Here is a 22,125-nt window from a genome sequence, read left to right as displayed (position 1 = left end):
CCCATTGTCTGCTATTCTAACAAAATTAAATAATACAAAGTTTCGGAGACTTGATCTGCTTCCATTGACTGATGTGATCTTTCTACCGGACGAAACAGAGTAGGTGTCTCCCACCCTATCATCTGAGGACGGAAAGAGATACAGATTCCGGAACGTTGTGTTCTTTAGTGTTACTTAGAATACCGGACGACGGACCGTGTGTTACACATTATTTTCAGAATCCTTCATAACTTGATTCTAATATATTTTAATACCTTAGAAGACATGTAGCTTAAGAGTAATGCAAGGGGCAAAGACTGAATTATTGTTATTTATTGTCAATTCAGGTTTTAAAATGACATTATATTGTGACATGTAGACCCATTTCTAGGCAGAGCCCTAAATACGCACAAGCAACAATAGGTGTTACAAGAAGTATTTTCTATGTGGTCCGCGCCATGACCATTGTTAGGCAACGGACTGCTGTACACATTCTCGGAGAAACAAACGCGAGGAACAGTAGGATATATATTCCTAGGCAACGGTGTGGCAAACAGGCTTTGTAAAAAATACAGGTTGTTTTCCGTGGGGTCCGTGCAAATTGTTATAAGAGAGTCGATTTCCAAAGCTGGCAGTTCAGTTCAGAAGAATGAAGAGACTGAGAAGGAGAATGGAGCAGTCATTTATTTTGCATTGTTGTAATTGGTTGGGATTAAGGGAGTCTGTACAGGAAGGTGTCTGTCAATAAATTCAATCATCCAATCCAGAACCCGTTATTGTTAGTCAATAGATTAATTGTCAATTAGACAATATTATATCACACATGTTTAACTAAATTTTTCACTACGTAGCTGTCACACATGCACACCCCAAAATCTAAAACATTACCTTTGTCAGTTTTGTTTAAAATCTCGCCAACATACGCTCGTCAATTTGATTTTAGAATTCCAGTTTAAAATTAAAAAAAAATTTAAAATTCCTACACTCAGCAACATAAAACCACAGCACACAACACACCAGACGGCAAAAGTATTAATGAAGAGCAGCGACACACACACACAGGCAGCCTGCACAAAGTAAGTCCAGACAACAGCATGAAACATATAAGAATAACGTAGGAATATAGGATAGTAATACGAATATTTTTGTACTACAGATAATACATGAACGGTGCTGGAAACAAGAAGTAGCCGCTGCAGCACATGTAGATACAGAGTAGGTATCCCTGTGATTTAAAACTTTAAATTTTGAATTTTAAATTTAAAAAAATGTTTACATTTTAAACTGGAATTCTAAAATCAAATTGACGAGCGTATGTTGGCGAGATTTTAAACAAAATTGACAGGTTGGTGTTTTAGATTTTGGAGTGTGCAGTGTGACAGCTACGTAGTGAAAAATACACCTGATGATGGCCTGTTACGGCCGAAACATGTAGTGTAGCGGAAGAAAAGACAAAGAACTACAACCAAATAAATTGTTGCATTCACGACGGCATTTGTATTATTATATATAGAAGTGTATAGTGCAACAGGATGCTTAAATATAATATCTATAGTTCTCTAATTTACTTCTGAAATAAATTGGTATTGCAGAAACCGTTCATTTCAACAATAATTGGACCATATTTCACGTCCTTTTTCTTCAAGTTACAGTACACACCCTATTCAGATTAATTACAATATATTCTCCCCGTTGAATAATTGAGCCACCCCGTTCTAATTTAGAATTTCGCTGGATAATTTATTGTTATTTCCATCAACAAAATTGTTGTATAGATGTACTATACGTTAAACATTTACAGCAGGTTTCAGCCTCACTGTAAATGCTCCTTTGACTAATCTGTATATACGAGTATACGTATGTGTGTGTGTATGTGTGTGTGTGTGTGGTGTATTTATTTTGTGTGTCAGTCATTTACATATTAGTGCAATGCCACTCAGCTTAGATGTAATAGTAAAGCATTAAAGTGTAAAATGTGGTTCAGATGCCACAATTTTATTCAATGAATATAAAATGGTACAGTTCTATGCGTCGTGTAGTACTGTAGGCTGCATAACTAAACCAGAAAAATGAGATTTTTAAATGAAAAATATTGCAATAGGACTTAGAGTTACGAAGAGGGAGGTTCGAACTTCAAGTAATTTTGTGGCTTAGAAGGCCTATCATTATTATATGCATCATACTGTGTATCACTGCAGAGTATTATTATGCCCGTCAATATAACAAATACCAAATAAATAAAGAAATGTTAATGTATTAATAGTTATTTATTACTCTGTATCTGCTACATATTTCGATCCAGCTGGGTCATCAACAGGCAGATTTCGTGATATGATACTCATTGCTTTGGCTAAAATACATTTGAAATGTACCGGAGTGGTGGTATCCTTGTCATGCTCTTCCAGTTGCTGAGTTAAACGGTCAGGAGGTGGTGCATGGCTACGCAGTTCGCACTCTTCCGTCCTGTGTAATGTGTAGTTTCCGGTTCAGTAGTTATATCCGCCAGCAGCAGGGTAGTTGTAACCCCCAGAACCGCTGGCAATACCCTCGTACTTGATATTAGGTTTATACCCATCGTTATCGGCCGTGTAGTCGACGATCTGCATCCGGCCATCTGGCAGCATAACATGGTATCTACCTGTGGCGACATCACCTTGACGACTTTCCTTGTGGCCGAAGTCATTACCTGAGGGTGTGTCGTGGACTTCGTATGAGAACTCATAATTAGCTGGTTCCTGTAATGTAAGACACGGGTTTTGAGAAAGGATGTTTTTATATTGATTATTAGGTTTTTTAATGACACTGTTTAAAGCACGATTTACTTATTTAGCTCTGTTTATTGATCACCAATTTATTGTGTCCACCAAATGCTGAGGCCAAATGGGAAACACTCTTGCTCCGTATTTGGGAGTTGTTCTCAATTCTCGGCCTAAACTCTGGCTATCACGTTAGAATTTTTCGTGTCTTTCCTCAAATTCTCGTGGTAAATGAAGAAATGAAATCAGATATCAGGCCATGCCTCTTCCTTCGACATTTATTCGGATTTTTTTATCACTCACACATTCTGCTGTTAGACACTGTTTATTCAGAGACGGAGCTATCGAAAGCTTTGTTAAGTAAACCAAAAATAAAGCCAGGTTTATTAACCCGTAAATTATTTATGGCCCTGAACTAAATCTATATTGTTCAATGACACTGTATCAAATAATTCAGTATCTATTGAGTTTATTTCTGATGGCTTATATAATGAGTCTATAGGTTTATTGGTCTTATTTTGTGTCCAGTTGGACTGGTTATTCGCTACAACTTGGTATCAGAAGCAGATATTTGTTAGCGCCATGTGAGATATGTTGATAATGCATTGAGATTCCGGATGTATGTGAAAGCACGTTTGCATAGTCTGTTTTAATGTACACCTTCATTTTCCTGGAGGAAATGAAAAGGCCTAATTCAGAGTAGCAGGTTCTTATGGCAAGATTTAAGCCAAGGCGATCCAAAATATACAAGTGACTGACCAAATAATGGAAATATTAGAAACTGTAGAATAGAAATTTCTGTGTTGGCTACGTTGACAGAACTTTAGTTGGCAACACTGAATGCTTTTCTTCACTATGTTTACACTCTGTAGTGCTCGTGTTAGTGCATTATTGATTTTGTTGAGTGAGGGTCCGTGTGAATGAATCGGAAAATGGGAGACTTGTCCGATTTTGAAAGAGAGCAGATTATTTGTGCGAGTTTAACTGAAACATCTGTGATAAAAACTGCCACATTATTAGGTGTATCGAGAGCGACAGTTTCGGAGGTTATGTCGGCATACACGAATCATGAGAAGACATCAGCGAAGAGGAACAGTAGGCGAAATTCACCATTGACAGAAAGAGATCGTCACATATCGAGGAGGATTGTTTAGAAAAGTCCCCAACAATGGTATCTCCACCTTATTGTAGTGGTGGGGTTTGAGAGCTCCTGAGACCCTGAGAGCTATGCCGGCAGTAGCGTAGCTACTGGTAGGGCCACCCATGCAGGAGAGGTCAGGGGTAGGAGCCGGACAGAGAGGGATGCCCTGATCCTCCAGGTTGGGGGTTGGGCGTGAGACTAATAATCTCACACCGTAAAAACTAAATTGTTCAGAAATCGTATGAAAGAGTAGCCGGACGGACCTATTAAAGACGACCTGGAAAATGTTTATAAAGGATTTGAGAATTGGATCTTGGAATGTATTATCTCTTTACAGAGCCGGAGCACTAAAAATGCTACTTGATCAACTAGATAGCTATAAACTAGATATCACTGCTATACAAGAAATGAGGTGGTTGGGTAAAGGAGTCACGGAAAAGATGGATCATGTTGTACTCTGTAGCTGTCAGAAAAAGAGTCACGTGTTTGGAAAAGGTTTTATTGTTAATAAAAAAAAGAAGAAGAATCTTAGTTTAGATTTCCAGGCAAAATCTCACAGAACATGTAGGCTACGAATTAAGGGAAAGTTTTTTAACTATAGCCTTATTTGTATGCATGCCCCAACTGAAGATAAAAGTGATGAGGAGAAAGACTCCTTTTATGATGAACTGGATGAAATATATGGCGAATGTACAAAAAGGGATTGTAAAATAATCATAGGGGACATTAATGCTAAAGTGGGGAATGAAGATGTATATAGATCGGTATATAGATAAAGAGTCAAACGATAATGGGATGAGATTAATAAATTTTGCTTCCTCAAGAAACATGGTAATAGGTAGTAAAATATTTAATCATAAGGATATACATAAACGAACCTGGAAATCCGTGATGGAAATGTGTTTAATCAAATTGATCACATCCTAATAGATGTAAGACATTGTTCAGACTTGATGGATGTCAGGAGCTACAGGGGAGCCAACATTGACTCTGATCATTACTTAATGATATCAAAGATTAGAAGTCGAATATCTAATGCAAGGAAGATACATGGATCCCAGGCAAAGAAAATGAATTGTGGAAAATTGGTGGAACAAGGGATTGCAACCAGATATACTGGATTAGTTACAGAATGCCTGGTAGGTCTCTCTGATAGTGAGGATGTCAGTGAAGCCTGGAGGGACCTCAGAGATGTTACTATAAATGCTGCTGGTGCAGTCTTAGGAAGAGTGGAAAGGATAAAGTATAAGAATTGGTTTGATGGAGAGTGTGAGCAAGTGACAAATGAAAAAACCAGGCATATAAGAGAATGCAGCAAAGGAACCATACTCGAGGGGCCGTGGAAGAATACCGTGAAGCGAGAAGAAAAGGAAAAAGATTGCATAAAAAGAAGAAAAGGGAATATGATAAACAAGAACCGTCACCCTTGATTCCAACACAAAACGTAAGGGACCAGGTCCCTGAATTTATGTACCCCATGACAGGGTGGCCTAGTTAAGCCCCCAGTTATACTTTTCGTCGCCCTCCACGACTCGCAAGGCTACGGTAGATGTGTTCTAATCCGACTCCTCACGGAGAATATATTTTTACATGGAAAGTAAAACATGTTTGTCTTTAACATAAATAAAGAAACACTCTTCAGTTCACCTGCTTTGAAATGTTTCATTTTCATTAACAACTGTTCTTTTCGTTCTTGAGACTGCATTATGACACAAAGATTTATTAGTAAAGAAACTCACAGAAGGACCATCATTTGAAGGCGGTCCGTATCTGCCACCCCGAGACCCTCCTCTCTCGCCTCCTTGCGAAGGCGGCAAGTAATCCTGGGCGAGAGAGACACTGATGAAGGCAGCAAGAAAGGGAACAAATGATGCCTGAAACGAATCATATGCATTTTGAGACGCTGAAGATGTCACTGTCGTAGATTATTTGATGCCGTATTCCTACTGTTTTTCTTTATGACATCAGTTTATTCTCTATTTCCTCTGGATATTAGCAATGGGACTATAGGTTGACCATAAACTTAGTTTACGTAAGTAATGACTCAGAAGATTTACTGGTATGAATTGACTGTTAGTAGGAATGTGCCAAGTATACCGAAACCACCACATGTGCTTGTTTTGTAACGTGGGATGTGTCCCGTCTGTAAACCAGTGTTATCCCCTTCCTATTATTACTCTACGTCGCTATGACGACTGCGCTACCTACCTGTACATATGTCAACTAAATCTCTCATATGCTGTGTAGAACAGACCTAAGGGCTCTTATCGAAAAAGGAACATTTAAGAAATAAATGCGTACAGTTCGACGCAAATTCAAGTCTAGTTTTCCCGAACACATATTTTTATTATTTGAAGTACTTACTACGCCCACAACTGTACATGAGGAAGTCGAATGGGATCGTTTCCACCTTAAGTTATTTTCATATATTTAAACGCCTGAAGATCTCCGGCGGGATTTAGGATATCGTGACGGAATCATTTCTTACATAAAGGCTAACGATTTCTGTTCTGTCATTATGCATGTTACGAATAGGAGCTGAAAATAATAGCCATAAGCGGCAATGGAAAGCATGCTGCAGTCGGTATTTCCTTGTCCACTTTTGCCAGAATTCTTAGTCCAACTCTAGATAACAACTCCATTTAGTGCTCAATGTGGCCGCGCCATGGCTCATGTGGTTAGTCGCTGGCTTCCCACCGCGGCGGCCCTGGTTCAATCCCGGGTCTGGTCAAGTGGGATTTGTGGTGGACATAGTGGCGCTGGGGCAGGTTTTCTCCGAGTACTTAGGTTTCCCATACCAATGTTCATTCCACCAATTGCTCCACAATCACCCTCACCTATCATCTGTGGCTGATACAGTAGGCCAGAAGTAGCCGCAGTACAAGGGACTTAATCCCACCCCAATAGCAATAAAAATATGATAAGTATTTGTGAATTATTAGTAGTTGTTTAAGAACCTGCTAACTGCAGAATTCTCACGAGGCTGTCCGGCAATACTAGACGCATCCGGCTATGAGGTATGTTCGTAGACCGCTGCTTTTTAACCTGCGCATTCTGAAATTGCATTGTCCTTGTTTAGAGAATTAATTACTGAAGTCAGGGAGTAAATTCGTCACACATTAGATTTGCTAATAAATGTGTGTATTGGGTTATTATCATTTACGCAAATCTAACAATGATATTCATACTCCTTAGTACATCATGCCACATCTCCCGAACGAGTCACGGCAAAGTCTTACCTTCATGCTGGTGTAGAGGTTCTCGTTACTGTCACAGTGCTAAGATGCAGCTAATATTGTTATCAAGATGTCCCATAGTTTTTATACTCTTTACCAGGCATAGAAGTGGAATACATCGTCTCTGTAATTATTGAAACAAATTTATACAAGCCCCTACTCTGTGATATAAACCACGCAACAAATTTAACTACATTTCTTTAATGAGAACATAATTCAGGTTAAAAGTATTGCCGAAAACGTGATGTTTTCCTGCAGTATGCCTGGGAATGAAACCTCAGTACATTCGTGACAAGATTAAATGCATAATTTTCTTCTTAAAGGATTTCAGAAGCGTGAACATTTAACTGAATTTTATCGAATGTCTTCCAGTTTTGGCCTAGTTTAAATTCACACACAGAAGACAAACTCATACAAAAATTCTTGCCTGTCGGCCTGTAGATATATGTTGTAGGTTCTTAATTAGTTTGCTGTGGCGAGAGTCTTGTGTCCCGTTCGTATTTCGTAATGAAACCAGTTTATCTTCTAGAGGAACTGAATTGAACAGAGACCAGACATTTAACCGAACTCTGAAATGTTAGGATACCAGCTTTTTCGTGCTGGATAAAATTATCTCGAATTTCACTTGACTCCTAATTTGCTGTTGAATATTTCTCGCATTTTCTCGCGGCTTTTCGAAATATCTCTTATACATTTTTCTGCTGGATTTATTCCTTTTTCCCACATCCTGTAATCCTAAATTCTTATTGTACTCCACAAAAGTTCAGTGGCATATATTTAAAAAATATTAAATCACTTTAGATATTTTATAAATTTTGACAGAATATGAAAGGAAAGGACTGCGTAACTCTTCTAGTGATATAGTAATGAAAAAAACGACAGCAATATGTTAACCAGCTCTTCCGTATCTAAACCTTCCATCCACACATTTTTCAGGCATTGACAAAACCTTGAGAAAGGAAGTTTCTTTTTTCAGTATTCTAGATTTCACAACTTTCTTTTTATTATTTTTCGATTTTGACTGGACAAAAGATTTGTACAGCTCTTTAGTTTAGTTCTCTGCTTAGGACAAAAATGGGGCACAAATCTATTTAACATTAGTGTTAAGAAAATATCTAGAACAAATTGGATGAGGTTACGTTTGTGGTTGGCTCAGCAACCCTCTACATATATAAGAGTACTTTCGGGATTGGTTCTGAGGGGCTTAGTAAATGTGAAAATCAACTGAAAGAAACATCACACTAACTCTCATTCCATTTTCATGTACCCAAATCAGTTTTATTGCTAAAAGTGATAGAAGCTATTATAATTTGTTGCATTTATCAATAAAATTATTTAAACCTTTAATTACATTTAAAGAACGAAGGCTAGAAACAGCGGTTACAATTTCTGGTGATCTTTAATCTGCGTAGACTTATTAGTCCCCCCTTATCACGCCTTAAGTATCCCATCCTTCCTGATTTGATCTCCCAATTTATATTTGATGAAGAGTAAAATTTATGGTGTTCTCCAGTAAATATGCAATATTCCTTATGCCCTTACTCGTTCATCCCCATTAGGTAAAACCTCCTCTGCGCTCTCACTGTGGGAGAGATTGTGATTTTTATATAAGGCCTGTTTTTAGGATCACACATAGGATACGGGATGATAGAAGATTACAAGAGAAGCATTTTCCGAATTTCATCTTTAAAATTTCTGTAAATATAATATTAACTTGCTGACGTCCTGTTCTTAGTATTAATCTAATTAAATTAATTTCAGGTGGCATTAATACGCGAAGTTTATACAGGGCCTTCACATCTCACACTTGAGCATAATGAAATAATCTCAATGAGACTTCATCAAAACATACCTTCTGTTTCCTTAGGTCAGGCAGTCTCATAAATGTACGTCCGTGATTTCGTTCCTTTCGGCAGTTTGTAGAAATGCCACTGAATCGTGAAGCAAGTTCAGAATCTTTAGAATACAATTATTACGTGTTATTAAGTGACGGCTGTGTTTAGTGTCACAGTGATTGCTGTGACAATGCTAATCTTTCGTGAGTGACGTCACGACAACCTTTAATGGGAATCACAAACGCAAATTCTCTTTTGAAAATGCTTTCCATTTTAAATTATTGTAATTATTCAGAGGAACGGAAACAGAGACGTGGAAGCAATCAGAATCTTACTAAATACCACAATTCTTAAATGTCTTTTCTGTTTTGCTGTTTGTTTATGTGGAAATTTGTCATATTCAGGAGTCACAGACGAAATAATTGTCAAGTGCTTGGATTTCTTTATGGCCTGAGTGGAAAAGCATGTAAGCCCATATGCTCTCCTCATTTCGTGCCGTGATTGGTGACACCTGCAAAGAATTTGGAAGCCTTGGTATGCAGTTTCGTAAAGGGTGGTTGATTTGACATATCAGTACAAAGACGTTAGCTGGTGTCGTCTGAAATCTGTTCTCAGGACTGAGACTGCAAATGCTCAGGCATGCAGTTGAGAAATGCCAGCTGTTGCCGTAGTGCCATGAAGAATAAGTGATTAAAGCATTATGTGCCTGGTTTTCCTGCCGCAGCTGTAATACTTGTCTGACGTGAGCTCCTTTAATAAATCAGCGAGAGATAACTTTTGATTTATTTATATTTGAATGGAATCGAAGTTGTGAAAAGAATATGATGAAGTGAAATTTGTTGCATTAATAGTTTAGTTGTAGCTCTGGAAGAGGAACTTAATAATTAATTGTGAACATGCTGAATCCAATCCTACTTTTCAAAATGCTGCATCTGAAAGTAGAGAACAATAATTATACTAGTTGGTTTTTAGACTTGTTAAACGTGGCTTCTTGCTTTCAGGGGACAATATGAATTGCAACTGTCTGAAAACGAAGTGTTCAGGAGGTTATTCTAATCAAAGAGGAAAGAAGTTGACTATACTGGGCGTTATGTAATGAGGAACTTGGCGATTTATATAGACCATTTAACAGAATTAGAATTATTGAATATCAGAAACGTCCGCAGCAATTCAACTGAGAACCACTTCTTTTGTATCTTCATTCTTCACTCGTTGTCCTCCTTTGCTTATTCATTCCGTTTCTCTGTTAAAACAGTGACTTAATGACGTCATAATCCTTGAGCCGGCCTAGCTGCTGCATGTGTAAATATGTGACAACTACAACGACGTAAGAACGATATAATACACACATATAGTTCAATACATAAACACAGCCATGAAATATCTGCTATAGTGTAATTGATTATGTATATTGTAGTATAGTAGGTTACGATGAGCTGAGAATGTGGCTAGGAGAGAGACAAGAAATACGTACATATTTTTGATGGGGAAATATCTTGGAAAATTTTAGGAATGAAAATTAAACGTCACTAAGAAATTATATTTGAAATATATTCTGAATGGTGATAACGATGTTACCTCAACAATATAATAACCAGTAATTTCAACAATGTATGTATGTAAGAGCCACAGTAATGCGTTGTGAAATAAGCACGAATTTCGCGTGACTGAAGAGAGAGTTCCAGCCAAGATGCTGAGAACTTGTAACAGCTCCTTGCCGCAACTACAGCTGAAGGATTGGGTCTTTACCCTTACAATGACCGTCTGAACCCTACTGCCACACCCCTTTGTAGTCTAATATCTGAGGTTGGTGAATACTTCTGCGACGCACTTTATTTTATTGCCTGTGGCTGCATTACAGAGTATTGAAATTTAAGTGTGAAATTTGGAGTACGCACTTCAGGACATGCGATTGTTTTATTTCCAGTTCACCAAGAAGGCTTTATGAAGTGGTGCGTTGCGTAATTTGTATTAAACAGTGACGTACTTGTTTTATTGTCGAGTGTTACTTGAACGGCAATATCCATGTTGCATATCGAAGCGTATTAAAAAGAGACTTCTACTTCTTTTAATGCTTAAACCACTATGAATAAATGCTAAAAACACTGAATTAATATTATGTAATTCACTGATATAATTCTGTGCGTAAATTTCTCTGTCTAACTAACTAACTACATATATAGTGATCAGTTTTCTTGAGAATCACTCAGCTATTCAAGAACTTCCCAACATTTTATAGAACACAAAGGTTCATTACTCTGTGCACAAGAGCCCTCTGCTGTTTCCTAAACTTAGCCAGATGAATCCAGCCTACACCACACCATCTTGATTTTCTAAGATCCATCCTAATATTATCCTTCCATCGATGTCTAATCCTTAAAATAGCGTTGTCGGAATAGCGAATAGCTACAGGCCGGACGGCCGAGCTGTCGGAGTTCGAGTCCCGGTAGGGTAAAAGTGTTCTCTTCTACATGTCCGGACCTGCGCTGAGGTCCACCCAACCTCCTATCCAATGGGTATCGAGGTTTCTTTCCCTGGAGGTAAAGCGGCCGGGATGTGAAGATGACCACTCACCTTTCAAACTGTGAAGCATTTTTGGTTGTCAGAGCTAGGATGTGGCAAGCTTTCCCATTGTCATCCGTTTTTCCAACAAATTTACAATTTTCCACGATCACAATAGCGACAGAAACAAAACAGTTGCTATAGGACTGCATAATCTCAGGGTAGTTAAACTGTTGTTCTGTCTTACATTTAGCGACATTTTTCATATAACACACGTTGCATCAAATGAAATGTAGGGAACGTCTGATCAGTCGGCGTGGAAGCAAAAGGCAGGGAGAATAACCTGTTTTAAAACACTATGCAGAATTTCGTACGGCCGGAGTCAGGTAAACTTCAGATATGGTACTTTCCTATTTGTGCCATATTTGAAACGGTGATTTCTGAAGAAACGTCGTGGCTCCATCGCAAACCGGCTGCTACGTTCGATCTTGACGCAGCTGAACCACGTCCCTTATTCAGTACATATTCCCATAATATTATTTTACGTATTACAGCCCTATGAATACATCTGCCTCTTAGCTCTATTTATGTTCCTGCCAAATGCTTTTCCTGTGACAGTAAATTACAGTATTCTTGGTTTTGTTATCACATCAGAGGAGAAGCCTGATGGAGTTGTGCAGCCTTGTCATTTCTCCATTGTATGTCTAACAGGAACAGTTATTTTATTTTCCGTTATAGTTACTTATAAACGATGTCTCTTTATTTTAGGCAGAGCAAATGTAATCATCAATCAAGCCAAACCCATGAAGCTGATTTCTTCTTGAGTAGTTGAAAGTCGCTCAGTTTTGCGAGAAATTTTTTCCTTTTTATTGTACCCGAAAATTCATTGCCATGCTCAGAAGGTCCAGTCCACAATTTGAATGCGTAGTTCTGTAAGATTCTTGTTAATACTGCACTCAAAACTTTGTCTGTTTTCCCAGATGATCTCTCTTATTCGTTATTTATAATAAGTTTTAAATTATTTTATACGTTCCTCCACTAATGTTACATTTAATCGTTTTTGATTCCATCACCGTAAAAGGGTTTATGGAGAGTGCGAAGTCTGAAGCTGATTATTAGACAGTTTTTTTCAGAAACCACAACAAAGAAAGCCTAAAATCATTTCATTGTGTTATTTTCGTGAAGTTACGTACTTACACCAAAGTTTGTCATTCACATATGAACAATCAGGACATAACCATTAAAAATCTCGTTTTTAAATTTAATATTAATGCTGGTAGTTAAATATTTCTGATATAAATATTAACAATGTAATAAAAAAACTTTAAATCATCGAAGAAAACAGTCAATATTTATTCGTGCAAACCAGTGAAAACATAATTTTCCAGAAGTAGTTTGTTCAGCACAGATGATATCAGAAATGGTAACAAAAAAGAAGAATTTTCCTAACGTCCAGGTAACATAACAGGTTTAGGCTGCGTGGTATGCAGCAATTGTTACATCTCAGTAGATCAGCCTGACCTTGAGGTATTCAGGTTTAATCTTTTCTCTTGCTTCCATATAATAATGCAGTATGCACGAGCCGTTTCTTGTGTGTTACCATCAAGTAGGATGGAATGTGGCTCCTTGGCGAATCCTACGCCGGTCCATAATTCAGAAGCATGTCTACAATTATACTGTAGCAAGAACGTAATCCTGTTTTTGAATTTATGTAATTTAGCCTCACTAAACAACTTTATGGGATAAAAATACGAACCACAATCGAGGAATTTTAAGACTCTGGGGTCCTCTCCTGCGTGTTGACTGGACGTGTATTGAAAGGCTTATCTGTTGTCCTGAGACACTCATCTCCCAGTTAAAATGAAACAGAATTATCAAAAATAACAACATGTCATCTGAGGAGGAACGAAATAAAGTAAGTATAGGAATAAAGGCGAAGGAAAATGTAAATGAAATTATAATAAAATATTCAGACAGGTTTTATTTTAAGAACTCCCAAGTTCGATATAAGATCCGGAGGCTGGCTGTCCTAACTGATGTGTTTCATAGTTTTTCCTCTTAATACTTGCTACCATCGTCCCCATTAACACCCTTCCACACTTGTTCTTCTGTTCGATGCCCGGTGCAATTTAAAGAAGTGTTGGAACTAAAATATTGTGGCGTACCGCCAGAAAGCCGGAAAGATTGAGGAGATCAGAGTTGATTTCCTAGGCAACGAACAACGTTCCCATGACAATAGCTAGTAGTCAGAACACTAGCAATTCCTAACAGCGGAGTTTCCACCGTTACACACGAATTGTTTGAAGCAGCTTTTGCATAGCAGCGGACGAGGTTAACCCTTCGACATGGTGTTCCCTATTGAGTCCGAGTGCAAGTTATAGGAGTGCAACTGCGACAAGAGACTAGTTCAGTTTGTATTTGACCTTAGAAGAGTAGAGTTGGTATTCGGCTAGAGAACAGAAGAGTTCTCATCCGAGCAGAGCAGAAGACACTTCACCGAGAATAGCGGTGCCAGAGTGCCGTAACATTGAAGACGAATCGTCCGAAGACGTTGTAAGTTGTGAATTACTGTAAGCGTGAGTGTACAAGTGACTGTCCAATAAACATTCGTTAAAATCCGAGAACCCACAACATTTCTTGACGCGTTGGCTAGCCAACACACGCGACAATATGTACATTCTAGGGAGCAGCGATAATATAAATTTAATTTGAACTGTCACTGACATAGCAATTAAATTGCTGAAATTGAGTTGTATTTTAAACACCCCGCTCTCCCCCCCACCACCACCACCTTTTGACATCAAATTGCTCCTGCATGCTGAGCAAGTAAGTTCGCAAGATCGCTCTGTACACTTCCAGCTTTTGATAAAAGCGTGAAGGTAGTTTATCTCATTATTAGCTTATGTTAATTATAGTATTTGAGGTTCTGACAGCATTGGTTATGAAGCGTTCCATCCTCTTGGATATAATACTAAGTAGTTCGTCGAATGTCAAGAAATATTTTGGAGGAGCATGGCGCCTCTATGTTCAGGGTCAGTACATAAGCCAATCAAGAGACCTGTAGAAGCAGGTAGCAAACGGAATTTTTTTAATTTTAATTATATCAACGGTGGCCCTTTCGTAAATATGTAATATACTATAAACATATTTGTACATAAGAAATTGAGTAAAATGTGTTAAATTATTATATTATGAGCATTTTTCTGCAGCAGTACTCGTTATGGATATTCGCGTTGCATAAACGATTGGGAACCTATTGAATAGCTGAGCAGTTATTAGCTTCACATAAAGAACGCTGCTCCATGAATTCAGTTATATAGGGCTAAGATTTGTATCATTTGGACACGCTAATTTATAAATTCTCATATTGGCAGGATTAAAAATTAAAAAGTGTTCATAAATAAATATTCACAAAAGATTATTGATATTTCTTGTTTCTGTAAAATAAAATCATATGATGCAATGTGAGATTATGAATGCACACGCGCTGGTTGCAAGCAGTGTTAATTCTGGTGGCCACTTTATCGCCTTTATGATCGTACTCATGAAAAATGTTTATTTATAAGAGCTTCTTAAGACATGAATTTTGTCAATTTCAGTACTGGAGGTTATCATTGGATTGTGATTGCCTCACTGGAGCCCATGATTTTTAAATATCAAACATAAAGAACTAATTTAACCGCAAAGATGACTTGTTGACCATTCTGTACGTATTATAATTTTTTGTTATTCTTAGTGGGGTGAGACTGAGTCCACTTGGTACTGCGGCCACTGCTGTTCTGTTGTACCAGCCCCGGACGATAGATGATTGGCGTGGAGCAGTCCGCGTAATTAAAATTGGTAGGGAAAACGGATTAGAGAAAACCTGCCCCAGTGCCACTTTGTCCACCACAAATCCCATATCACCTGACATGGGCTCGAACCCGGACCGCCGCGGTATGGCACGGCCCAGTCTGTGAGTCAGAGAGTTCCCTTGTGCTTGTCTGCTTGTCGCGCTTCTCCTGGTTTCTTAAGTGAGCCATACAAGGATAAGGGTTATGCAGCATGAGTAAGAGTTAAAAATCTTTTACGTGAACTTTATCTGCAAATGCACTTGTACATTAAAACGTATTGTCACGCGTAGTGGTGAATTACAGGACGGGATTTGGATTGGATGATTGGATTTATTGACACCTTACACACTGTACTCGGGACTACAGGCATTACAGTGCTATCGCCGATCTACACACTTTGCAGTTCACCGTTGCGCGCGCAATAGGGTTCTCAGTCTTCACCAGCCGTATCACTGCAACGGATTTATCAGTCTCACTGTTACTTAAAATGTCACATGAAGTCTTCTTTTCACCGTCTAATTCCCTTCTTGCCGCTATTCTGCAGCTGCTGATTCCTGACATACGGCAGGTCTGCGTCCCGAAACCCGACCCTTCACTCTAGTCTACTGCTGTTCTAGCGAGTACCTCTATGCTGCCGAACACTTGAGTATGATCGTCTTCTATTGTTAAGGAGGCGTGTTTACAGCTCCGTTTTCTAGCAATAGACGTCTTATTGTTGACCGCGTTTCCTTACGCGGGAATATGTTTACCGAGTCGTTCCCTAACAATGGGTATACACGTCACAGTATCATCAATGTAGGGTGTATACACGAATTAAGATTTCATGTTGTGGTCTCCTGTGTTATGGTAGCATATAGACTGATGAAGTGGGTAGCAGCGCTTTAAAGGAATTTGCTGTCTTCATTTCATGGGTAAAAATTAGCCATATTGGGAAAGCAGCCGGTACTGTATTAGTACTGTTCAACAGGCTCACGGAGGGTGGGAGTGCCACTAATATCTGACTGAAGTTGACGGTAAAGTTTTTTGTTGTCTTCTGCATACTCTGTTAGGAGTATACTTACGTGTCGAAGGAATCTACCACCTTGTTTCCAGAGTAGAAATTAGTCAAGTTGGGGAAGTAGCTCGTAATATAGAACGAGAGGAGATGAATCAGGTGACGGAGGTTAGGGGTGCCAGATATCCCTGATTAAAGTTAACTTTCGAGCCTAATTTTAGTAGCCATTGAACTGTCAAAGGTCAGTCTTTTAATTTATAATTCTCTGTACAGGCAGACGAAAGTTATATGTTCCTCCGAAAGGTTGATGTCCACTTAGACCGACTACACGGTGTCATAATCAAGAAGACCACAATAGGAATCTTCAGCATCGTGCCGACCTAATGTCCTATACTATCAGCAGTATTTGAAACACGTCATTTTGCGGCGAACTTCTAAGACCAGAGAACAAACATTTCTGTGAGGCTAGTATTCGGCCAGTCGGTCAATAGATTCCCCTCCTTTTATGGAGTCCGAAAGTTGATTGTTGTTTTCACAACAGCCAACCACTGGACCCTGTTCTCAGCATGATGAGTACATTCTGCAACCTTACATCTTTTCATTTAATGTTATTTTAATATTATGTCCCACTTATATGTTTAGAACTCCTACAAGTTGTGTTCTCTAAGGTTCTCAGACTGAAAACGCGTTTACACGTATTATCTCCCCCATGCATGCTGTATTCCCAATCCATCTCATACTCCTCTCATTCAGATTTCGGAATATTTAAACTGTGGCATGTAGAGACACATTTGGACACACAGGAATTCATGTGACCAGCGTGAAAATCGCTAATATCTACTAATAAATATTCGACTTTTATGGGGTCTTCACTTAATATCACAGACCTGAATTTCGTTATATTTTAGCGTCCTGTTGCACTGACTCATGTCCATGATTTATGCTAACCGTCTTACAGTGCATCTACTTTTTTCACCTTACTCTTCTCTTTTGCACTACATGTTTCAGCACTAATGTGGCATCTTCAGGTGCGTTTTCTCTATGCACGTCTAACTACAGCATTGCATGCCCTGATGTCTTCATACTAAAATGACTAAAATATATATTCGTCATATATAATAATAGATTTTAAATATTAAAACTTTTCAGGATTCGTCATCCTTACGTCGTATCTCAGTACGCGAATCACACCAAACCACCTCTGTGGGAGCACTCTTCCTACATTCATGTGTGTATTGTGCTCTTTGTTGTGTATTGCTCCTGTGACTGCCTGCGTTAAAATCTGTTATTATATATGACGAATACACATTTTAGTCATTTTAGTATGAAGACATCAGGGCATGCAATGCAGTAGTTAGACGTACATAGAGAAAACGCACCTGAAGATGGCACATTAGTGCTGAAACTTGGAGTGCAAAAGAGAAGAGTAAGGTGAAAAAAGTGTATGCACTGTAAGACGGTTAGCATAAATCATGGACCTGATTTTTTCTTTGACCAAATGACAATCAAATGGTCATGATACTTTGTAACATATATGATTCGTACTCTAACCAGCTCTGTACACTCCGAGCTTTATTTTACCGACGTGGGTATCCCAAGTGTCATTACCCATCAAATGTCGTCACGGCATACCTGACGGCTGGAGACATTATCAGTAATTTCCCACATTAGATCTTCGATTATATGTATTTATCCTCCAGTCTGGATGTGTATTTTGTATAAATTGACTTATATATTCTCACATATATATATATATATATATATGCAGTCTTATGAAGGCAGAATAGAAGAGATTAGTCGTGGGTGGGATAAACTAGCAGAGCCAGATATTGTATGAATGGACTAGTGTAAATGCAGCCCCATACGGACCACAGGCAACTGTTTCTCTGTAATAAGGTGAATTATGCGGCTTTAGTTGCGTTCTGTCGTCACCATATACTGCATTGCCAGTGAAGGGTACAATAGGGTTATTTTCCAGTTCGCTCAATTTTCCGGCTCATTAATTAATTAACTGTACAGAAGCTGGGAGATATTTTCTATTGCAAGACTGCAGTCATGATGTTACAGTCGGTACAAGGCTGCTGTAGAAATTTCATTTAGAAAAATGGGCAGGTTAGATGATTTCTTTTGTGTATTACTTCAGCGATATACGTATTTACGTAGTTCATTTAATATCAGACACACGCTCAGTAGTAGTAATATAGTAGTAGTAGTAGTGGTGGTAGTAGTAGTAGTAGTAGTAGTAGTAGTAGTAGTAGTAGTAGTAGTAGTAACGTATTATTATTGTTATTTCATTGCGTGCATCCTGTTGTGTTTATTATATAAAATTCTTTATTAGGATCCGTCGTAACACAACAATGAAACGGACTAGGTCAGTATCACCTTAGCTACAAGTTTCGGCTTTTAAAGCCATCATCAGGCAAATACATGGCTACTACACTCACAAACTATTGAACTGCATCTCAGTGTGATGGTACAATAGAGCTGGATACTTGACAACTGTTACTATATATTAATACAAGGTATAAAATTATAATAAAATTATAAAATTGTTATAAAACGAAAGATATACAATAAAATATGGTTACAAACTATTTATGTAATATTTCATACTATGAAGTCAGTTGTTGCGATCTTGTTAATGTATTCCAGCGTACATATAGCGGTATATTCATGACTTGTACTCGTATAGTTAACTGCCTGGAGGCCCATGGTATAGGCGTACGGTATTTAACAACAAGATCGCAACAACTGACTTCATAGTATGAAATATTACATAAATAGTTTGTAACCATATTTTATTGTATATCTTTCGTTTTATAACAATTTTATAATTTTATTATAATTTTATACCTTGTATTAATATATAGTAACAGTTGTCAAGTATCCAGCTCTATTGTACCATCACACTGAGATGCAGTTCAATAGTTTGTGAGTGTAGTAGCCATGTATTTGCCTGATGATGGCTTTAAAAGCCGAAACATGTAGGTAAGGTGATACTGACCTAGACCGTTTCATTGTTGTGTTACGACGGATCCTAATAAAAGAATTTTAGGTATCATTATTATTATTATTATTATTATTATTTTAGTAGTAGTAGTATTGTTCTGTGGCAATTTATAATTACAATTAACAATTGATATATACCGAGATTTGGGCTTCTCACGGCGAGATTATGAAGTTATTGTCTTGTGGAACATAACGCCGTGTAATTTGGTTCAGGGTAGAGCGGAGGAAACCTGAAGAATGTGGCAGTATCTCCCGTCGAAAAGTTGCTTCCTATCTACCGAATTATATGGCAGCACATCTCTAAAGTCAATAATCTCCAACGAAAAGACAGGTTCACATATTATTTTTAATTTAACATGTTTCATTGTTCTCAATATCCCGAGATAATGTTGCGTTCCCGTCATTCTACCAAACTCGACTGAAATAATTTAAGTTCAACATTTGTTAGCCTGTATCCGGTACTTAAAGAAACATCCCTCTACTAGATTTTCACTTAGATCACTAAATACCTTGCCCCTTTACTTTACCACGATACCCGAAAGCGTACAGGGATCTCAGAGTTCAAGCCCCAACATTCTGCGCCTCAGCACGATATGGAGGGAAGCTTAAGTTTCATCATGCGCTTGAGATGGGGCTCGGCGATTGTGAGACCCGGTCTGGACATGGTGGCTCCCCTACCAGGATTTGAACTCTGATTACTCAGAACTTATTCAGTCACTACTGACGGAGCTGTTTCATTGTTTTGATAACTTTTAAAACCAGGTAGCCTACAATAAGAGTTTCGTGTTAATTTTCTAAAGACGAGTTGTGAATACACCTCGAGGCTCCGTTACTGTTTTCACTCACATGATCACCAGCGTCCTGTCCTTGGAGGGGCAAACCACATGAAGAATTGGTTGCTTGCATTGCATCTTTACTGCAGAGATACATGAAATAAAAGAATAAATAGAATCATAAACCACATACAGAGGTGGAACGGAATTTAGGGCACATCTGTATCAAGGATGTGCACGTGACTATCATATGTAACATTGACCGATCATTAGTTAGGTGCGCTCACAAAGTGGTGGGGAAGATTGTTAAATGAAGCGATGGTTTAGAATAAGGCGGCCCAATAGGATTTCACATTTCAAAACTCTATGTTCACGGCTGTAACATTGCATCATCTACAGCGTTTACGTAGCAATGCATCGTACCGCTGTCTGACCGAAATTTCATAATTATGTCTGAAATGTGCTCCAATGTTCGCATGGGGTCACGCCGCGTGTGGCGTTGTGTAGGTAATTACACATCCTGGTCAGTACGTTGTTGGTCAATCAGCAATGGGATTGGTTGATCTCACTTAGGGGTGCTCCAATACAAAGCTCTGTGTTTGGCTTATTCCTCCACGCTCGCTTGCTCTTGCTTCTTGCTCATTTCTTGTTTTCAATATTCATCAACCCTGCAGAAAGATGTGATATGATTCTCCGAAATGGCAATTGACTTTCAATAGACTAAAGGGCTTTCTATATAAAAGATGGAACTCTTTAGAGACAACCTTCCTTCAGAAACCAACAGTCGCTTAAACGGTCAAGATATTTCCATCAGCTTCCGCGAACTTCATTGGTCTTCACAGAGGAAAGGATACACACTCCAACAATCTGTTTCTTTTAGATTCATTTCAATATTATCAATCAATTTACGCTCAGGACCTAAGTGCTCGCTAGGCCGCGCCATAGCTCAAGCGGTTAGTCGCTGGCTTCCCACCGCGGCGGCCCGGGTTCGAGCCAATTGACCGTGTCTGGTCAGTTGGGATTTGTGGTGGATAAAGTAGCGTTGGGGCGGATTTTCTCCGAGTATTTCGGTTCCCCTGTCAATCTTAATTCCACCAAATTGTCCATCATCATAATCACCCGGGATAGGCTACAATAGGCCAATCAGTGGCCGCCGTGCCGAGTGGACCCAGTTGGACTCCACCCTCCACTAAGCGAATTAAAAAAAAAAGTGCTCGCTTATATTTAAGTATCCGGAATAAACTTCTGTATGCATTTCTAATCTCCCCCCATGTGTGCCGCCCACCACTTACGCCTTATGTCCTCACCATAATATCTTATGAAAATTGTAAATTATCAAGATCATGTTATGCATGTACCTCTATCTTCCTGCTACTTTCTTTCCCCTTCTGTCTACTTCAGGTCCAAGTACTTCTATAGCATTCTTCTTACATACACTCTCGATCTGTGTCCCTCCACTACGCTGAGGGACCACGTATCACACCCGTATAAAACAGCAAGTACAGTATGGTTTCACATGGCTAAGTATTTACACGTTTAGTTTGGAAACGAAGTCGAAAGAATTTGAACCAAACGGTAACAACATTTAATGGGCGTATTTTGGAGCCCGGATAGCGCAGTCGGTACAGCGACGAGCTACTAGTTGCAAGACCAAGGGGTCGGATTTCGAGGCCTAGTAGGGTCAAGAATCTTCTCTTCTCCATGTCGTCCAGACCGGTTCTGGGGTAGACCCAACCTCACATCCGATGTATACCGGGAGTAAAGCGACAGGGGTGTGAAGCTGATCACTCCACCTCCAACTATTGCTGAGGTCAAGAAAGTATGGATCTGTACATCCATTCCCCATACGCCTTCATGGCGTAGTGCTTAATTAGGTAAACATAGGGACAGTTTTATATAATATGGATTATTAACTTCCTTATCAACTGTATGTTATTTTTTTTCAAAATTTCGAAGTATTTATTATGATAATTATATTTTATATTAATATTTTGCTTCATTCTAAACAGCTAAAATATATTTAATGTTGAAGAAAGTTGTCTTCTGGGTTTAGGCACCGTGTATTCT

General features: G+C 38.7%; 1 protein-coding gene across 1 annotated transcript in view; it reads right to left on the bottom strand.

Moving 5' to 3' along the window:
• Positions 1 to 2,425: 2,425 nt before the first annotated feature.
• LOC111873180 (pro-resilin) overlaps positions 2,426 to 22,125 on the bottom strand; it is a 62,979-nt gene continuing 43,279 nt past the window's right edge. The window contains exons 5-6 of the mRNA XM_023867682.2: positions 5,616 to 5,750; positions 2,426 to 2,714 (exon numbers count right to left, since the gene is read on the bottom strand). Coding sequence (XP_023723450.2) covers positions 2,466 to 2,714; positions 5,616 to 5,750 — 384 coding nt within the window. The 3' untranslated portion in view covers positions 2,426 to 2,465. The remainder of the gene's footprint in view (positions 2,715 to 5,615; positions 5,751 to 22,125) is intronic.

The sequence above is a fragment of the Cryptotermes secundus genome, unplaced genomic scaffold, assembly GCF_002891405.2.
Source record: "Cryptotermes secundus unplaced genomic scaffold, Csec_1.0 scaffold540, whole genome shotgun sequence".
NCBI classification, from domain to species: domain Eukaryota; kingdom Metazoa; phylum Arthropoda; class Insecta; order Blattodea; family Kalotermitidae; genus Cryptotermes; species Cryptotermes secundus.
The sequence above is the reverse complement of the archived record's forward strand: the minus strand, read 5'-3'. Positions and strand labels throughout refer to the sequence as shown.